Raw genomic sequence first — 6,546 nt, 5'->3', positions numbered from 1 at the left:
TCAGCCCACATCGATGCAGACAAATGAACAATGTGCACCCCCACATGGATGAACTGCGCAAGTACAACAAATTACAGCATAATGCAACTCTGACAGTGAAGCTCCAAACAAAAGGCAGAGAAATATACAGCACTCCCGACTGACCACTTGGTTTCAACAGGGCAAAAATATTCAAGGCTGTTGAACACAATGGCACCGTAATAGATCCACGAGTCAGTCGACGGAGCTGAAGATTTAGTTCATAATTTTTATTTTTTCAAACAATTGAGAGATGTTACTGAACAAACAAAGAGGACCCCAGTCAAAACTCCAGAAAACAGATTCTTATCAAGCAGTTGTAGCACTTTTCCTTTATTGCCAGCTGCGTTGTGCAGTTTCTCATTGTCTGCAGCTTCAGTCTCTCTAGATCAGTGTACAAAAGCAACAGAAACGATGCATATACCAGCGTCATATTGATCATGGGATTTGCAATTCTCGTACACACACCCAGCTCCACGAACAGGCGCGTTTTTATTCTGAAGCAAATCCAGATTAACCATTTACCAAGGCACATTGGTAGGGATGAATGACTGAAAGAACAAATGAAAAGAGGCTGCGCAGAAGCCAATCTCAGTTTAAGTTGGGAGAAAAGTTGGTAGTAGTTTGTGAGTATAAAGGGAAATACATTTTAAGTATTAGATGTCACATGGAAAATGCCAAAAACATCCGATGCACACAGATTTCTCTCTCTCTCTCTCTCTCTCCTTTTGCTGCCTTGAAAAACAGAAGCAAAATAAATGCTCCTCAAACTAAATACTTTCTAAACTCTCAAAAGCAGCTGCAAAAACAACGAATGCATCTTAAACGGAATAAACTGCGGGCACATAGATTGCGGGAGCATCAGTCACTATATGAATTAAGTCAGTGAAGAAATGATCAACAAGTTGTCAATTTCTGAACAAGTGCATTAGAGATCTCGATCCTGTACACTCACTAAGGCAATTTAACTCTGAACAATATTGTGATGGAATTCCAGAAGGCCAACATTATCTAAGGAAAAGGACACAAAGCAAGTCCCAGTATTCAAACATTTCTATGTTTTTGTCTCTAAAAGTGCAATTATTGATCAGCACCATCTGATTTGACAGTCTTCTATATTCTATGCCTGGGAGAGAATTAGTGTGGGGCACGAATTGTTTTAAACTTTAGGTGAATTAACTTTAAATTAGCACCACACTATTTTTGATGAAACCATTTTTAAAATCCAAAAGAAGTTTCTGAAAAAAAAAAAAAGAAAATCTTGAGTTGCAATGAGATGGGCAGACAGGAGCTGTGTGATGAGACAGAAAGAGCTTAAGTGGGTGAAGGATGGAGTATGGAATGTAAATGACCAAACGCATTGGCCAGTCTTAAAGAAAGACCATGCAAAGACATGTGTATGCCCTTCAATATTGAAGATTAGACTGACAGCATTGTGATGCAAACAGTGATAAAAACAAAAGAAAACAACCAGATCAGTTTAAGAACTTCCCATAAATTACCTGGTCAAAATAAATAGATGTATACATGATAAGGAATTTATAATTTACTCTTTTTATCTCACATAAAGCTTCTTGTAACGACCTATTACGATCCAGTATTTCATTGTCTGGACATGTTCGGCTCTACTTGTGCTAGATTTATCAACACCTTTCTGGGCAGCAACATGGCGGTCTGGACAGGACAGCTAAACCCCAGCCTTCCCTCAAATTTAACCCTAGATTTGAACTCCTCATTAGAAACTACAAGGTAAGAAAAGAAAACGGTATCGTCCCAGTGAGCATGAAATAGAGGTACAATTCAGATCATCATAAATTGTCAAAACTGTCTGGGATAAGTCCATCCTCTACTTCTAGCCTTCAGTGTCAATAGCAGCATTCTCCAATTAGGGCCTCCTCATTCCTGTGGCTTTCAGTTTGAAAAATAAAACAGAAACAGCCCTTGGTATTACAAACTCAACTATTTTTTTTAATCTTTACTCTTAGCAACATCTCATTAGAATAACACAAAAAGAGTAGGAGGCAGGGGGAGGGAGTTTTGCAAACCTGGCCTTAGCCGAACTCACAGTGGACAAATACAAAGTATCTTGTCTCTGTGGGGAGACGACTTAAGGAGTGGAAAAGGACAGCAACTTTCCCAAACCCCTCAGTCTAGGCAAATATATGGCAGGATGTTCAATTTGCTTTCATCCCCATGAGGGTCCAATGATATGCACTCTGTCCAATCATACCAGGTGCCCTCTGTGTCATAACAACCGTTAACCCCCGGCCAGTGCTGTGTGTGTATTTTGTCCAGGTCCCCGTCCGTCACCTCCCGGCTCAAGCCCGGTAAATCACCTACTTGGCTATCCTTCTGAAGAACATGTCTCTTACGTGAGTCCTTGATCTCCTGTTCTTCTCTTTTCAGATACTCTGACATAAAGAAGTGTGCACTAGGGGCCTGGACACCAGAGGAGGTGAGCATATTACTCTGAAGGTTCAAGTAGGACTGGATGATTTCATTTCTGGACAGCTCCTTCCAGTTTGTTTGATGGAAAGGGTTGGGGTTGGGACCTGGGGCTGGGGCCGGGGTTGGGGTTTGGGCCAGGACTGGGACTGGGATAGGGACAGCGGGCTGTTGTACAGTGCTTTCAGTTCTCTGCCTGGACTCAGCGGGGTCAGGAGTGGGGGCTTCCTCTGTTTGAGAAGTTTCTTTATGTACCAGGTGTTTAATCTGACCTGTGACAGGGTCAAATGTTAATCTGCGTTCTTTTAATCGTACAGGTTTAGTCGTGTCCTCTATTTTCTGGCCATCTAAGTTGACAGAGTAGTCTCTTGACCTGTACTTCCTCCTTTTATGCTCCGAGTTGGGAACTGTTGTCGCTTCTGTATCATCAGACAGAGACATGGCTCCCTCAGATATCGGTCTTTGTAGTTCTGCGTTGTGTTGGGGTTGAGAGGGTGAAGGGGAGACTGATGGGGATTCCAGTGTTGCGGATATGTCTTGTGGTGGGCAATGAGATGGGACTTCTGACAAACTGACCCAGTGCATTGAAGACCTATGAGAAGTATTTGGCAGTTTGTCAGCGTAAGATGCTTGAGCTGGGGAGGATACAGACTGGGCCAAAGAAAAGTTAGAGTCCCTAGAAGAAGGGCTTGGGATAGGTGTTCCTTTAGGTGCATATGCTGAAGAGCGCTTGGTCAACGTGTCTTGCTTCAGGCTCCTCGGACTGGTAGTGAGGCCTCGTGGACTTTTGGGTTGATAAAACCCTGCTCCTCCACCTCCTTCATCCAATCTGGCCTGTTGCTGCATCACAGCAACCTTGATCATAGAGGAAGTGCTAGGTACTTTGGCAACTCCAGGGGAGCTGGGGCGCGGCTTGACAGCATTAACTGGAATTCTGTTGATTTTATCATTATCAAGGTGCTCTATGCGGGATCTGTCAGGAGAAAGGACAACTTGCTGGTCAGGCATGACATCAGGACTGCCTGTAATCCCATTGGTGAGTGGTGGGGAAACAGAGTTATCAAACGAAGACATCTTGGAGATTTTTTCTGGCAAGTGCACTCCAATGTCTCTGTGCTCCGCTCGGCGTTTGCGGCTGCTTGATTTCTCAGCTTTTGGTGAGTATGTGTTGTGAACATCGTTTCGGATTTTGACTTCAGGGACACCCTTCCCTGACACAGAAATGTCAAGAGGGGAGGCATCCATTCTGCAGGGATGAGAACTGCCATTGGTAGACCCAGGGGCACTGGCAGCCACAGCTGGCCCGGGTTCGATCAGCTTTTGCCAGGCCCTTAAGAGTTTTTTAGCACGCTTAGCAAGGTCTTCATTCTTGGTCTTCTTCCTTACATCATTGATCAATTTTCCTAGTCGGGTTTCCTACATAAATAATGTGTAACAGTTAGAAATAAATTAAGCAAGTCAAGTAATTTTATTTGTATAGTACTTTAAACAAACAACAGTTGACTCAAAAGCAACAATATTTCTACATTAAGTTTCAGTTCACATATAATCAACTTTCTTACCTCAAGTGCTTCTTTGGTGATGGGATATTTTTCAAGACAGGAAATGACCTCCAATACAGCCACCATATTGCTTATCTGCATCGAGGACAAAAACATTTTGTATTAGGCTGCTTCACCTGAACCGATGTGCAAATATTTAGCAGTAGCCACTATTAACAGCAGAAGTCCCTGTTGAATGAAAATTGTAATGACAGTCCTGATATATAGAAGATACATAAATCAGAATCAGCTTCATGACCCAACTGATTTACACTTGCACAGACTTTGCCTTGGTGTAGTAGGTGCATAGAGTAAACAACAAACATTAAGATTAAAAATTCAATAATATATTGCCATACAACTTAGTTGTTAGGAATTTGCCTTAATGTACTTATGACAAAATACAAGGTCCTCCCCATAACCAATTACATGCATCCATGGATGAAAGATAAAGAATACTGTACAGAATCAAGTTTCAGGTGCTTTAAAAACAGTATTAGTTGAAGCAGGTATTTTTTTTTTTTTAATTGAGTAAACTATATATATATATATATATTTTAGTAGACAATGCAAATGAGTGGTAGTCACATGCCTAAACAAGTCTCCTATAGTAATGTTATGGCTAGAAAGGTTATCGAATCGTGGTAATCGTGCAACGTGTGAGAGTATGGGGCAAGTTAGCTTGTAAGTTAGCTAGCTTCTTAAGCATTAGCTTGTCTGTACGCTTTAGATCGACGTTGAAAAGTAACAATGCCAATGTGTCAACTCAAAAAAACTTCCTCACTGTAAACGTTTTAACAAACGTGTAGCACTGAATCAAAAATTAGAAGCAAAAAGCGATAAGCTTTAATATGAGTGAGGTTCTTATCCTGTCGTGGAAGTCAATCAGCGTTTGACTCTCGGGAGATTTAGCAAACCCTTGTAGCTAGCTCATTTGGCTACTGTTAGCGTTCAACAAACTTGAGAAGGAAGGGTCCGACTACTTCCTAAAACGTAGCTATTCAAGCTAAGGGGTAGCTAGCTAGCTACCTCCCACATTTCGGTAACGAAGACGTATTGGCGTGAAACTGTCTACAGGGAGGCCAATTGGCAGAACATGCAAGTCATTTCAGAGTTAAATGCGTATTTCCAGGGCACATTTTACGTTTTGTATTATATTCCTTCAAGTCATTTAATAAACCCGCTTTAGCATTATGGCTAGGCTAGCAAGCTAGCTACATAAACCAGCTAACGCCAGATTGATGTCTAACCAAGGTATAGCGCTTCTGGTAAGTTAGCTTGCAAGCTGTCAAACCAAGAGCTCAGGGTCTCTCCATCTTTGGCAGTTACTCGAAAGGTCGGTGCCAACCCAAATCGTATACCACACATTTAAAACAACAATTACATAGTAAATTTACGACTGTTGTGTAAACTGCCTTGTTGAGTTTGGCAGAGTGCAGGTAAACAAGCTACCGTTAGCTTCCTAGCTTGCTAGCTTCACTCACATTGCTGTTAGTGTCGATGGCCTGCAGCAGCCGGTCCCTCAAATGCTGCGGGGTTGCTGAGACCGTTGTCATTGCCTGTTCGGTGCGATCCGGAGGATGGAGGGAGGAATCCTCCAAAATGAAAACCGGGTGACAATGATGACTCAAAAGCCGTTGCTATAACACGACAGGCGTCCGAACAGCATGTTTTTCTGTCGCCCGTAAGGTAGACGGCTCAGTTTTTCTCTCATCGAGTGGGAAATGTGTGTGCTGTGTTGACCGTTGGCTGCTGCCTGATGGGCGCTCTAGCAACTCACTACCAGCTGCTGGATCTCTCGACGGCCTCCTGGTGCATGCTGGGATATGATGAATGCGCTTTGACGTCTGCACGTAACCAAGTAAACATCCCTGCTGTCCACCTACACTGCTGGGTTTATCCATTAGGCTGTGTGCAGAGTACCCCAAAGTTTCACGTTGGAAATGTACAAAATGGGTCCCCAGCATAAGAAACTGCCGGTTGCTGAAGTGCAGGAAATTAGCATTTAGCAATAATAAGCATAATCGCATATGGACAATATTTCCGCAATTGCTTGGCTGATTTGAACAAAATTGGAGTGGGTAAAAAAAAGTAAAAGACAAAATGCCTTTGGGCTGATTTTGATGGCTTTGGAATCGACTTTCCGAAGATTTAGATGACACTGAAGTTGATTGGATTAAACAGCTATGTTTTTTAAAATATTTGATATAAATAAACTAGGTTATACATTGAAGCCTACTTCTGAACAAAGACCATACCAAACTAGAATAATATGACTACGGTAAATAATATCCTCCAGAAAAGCAGAAAAGGGGAGTATAACATAAAATATGAATAGGTAGAACACACGATCCATAGGCTACTTCTTGGTTAATGTCCTTCTGATCTGTTATCATATACATTATATCATATATCGGTCGTATGTTACCGAATTCCAAACAATTAGTTAAAATATACGGATAATTTGAAGAAACGTTCATTGTAGCGATTAGTTTGTGGTTTTATTTAATTACTCCATTATCACTTAGTCTAATGTACAATA

General features: G+C 41.8%; 1 protein-coding gene across 1 annotated transcript; it reads right to left on the bottom strand.

Annotated features, from left to right (window-relative positions):
- Positions 1–507: 507 nt before the first annotated feature.
- On the bottom strand, positions 508–5,885 carry crsp7 (cofactor required for Sp1 transcriptional activation, subunit 7). The gene is made up of 3 exons (XM_034886822.1): positions 5,489–5,885; positions 4,026–4,100; positions 508–3,879 (listed from the first exon to the last, which is right to left on the bottom strand). The coding sequence occupies exons 1-3, from the start codon at positions 5,558–5,560 to the stop codon at positions 2,164–2,166; spliced, it is 1,863 nt and encodes a 620-aa protein (XP_034742713.1). The 5' UTR covers positions 5,561–5,885; the 3' UTR covers positions 508–2,163.
- Positions 5,886–6,546: the final 661 nt, after the last annotated feature.

The sequence above is a fragment of the Etheostoma cragini genome, chromosome 12 (genome assembly GCF_013103735.1).
Source record: "Etheostoma cragini isolate CJK2018 chromosome 12, CSU_Ecrag_1.0, whole genome shotgun sequence".
In the NCBI taxonomy this organism is placed as follows: Eukaryota; Metazoa; Chordata; class Actinopteri; order Perciformes; family Percidae; genus Etheostoma; species Etheostoma cragini.
Note: the sequence above shows the minus strand (reverse complement) of the source record. Positions and strands in the feature narration are given on the sequence as shown.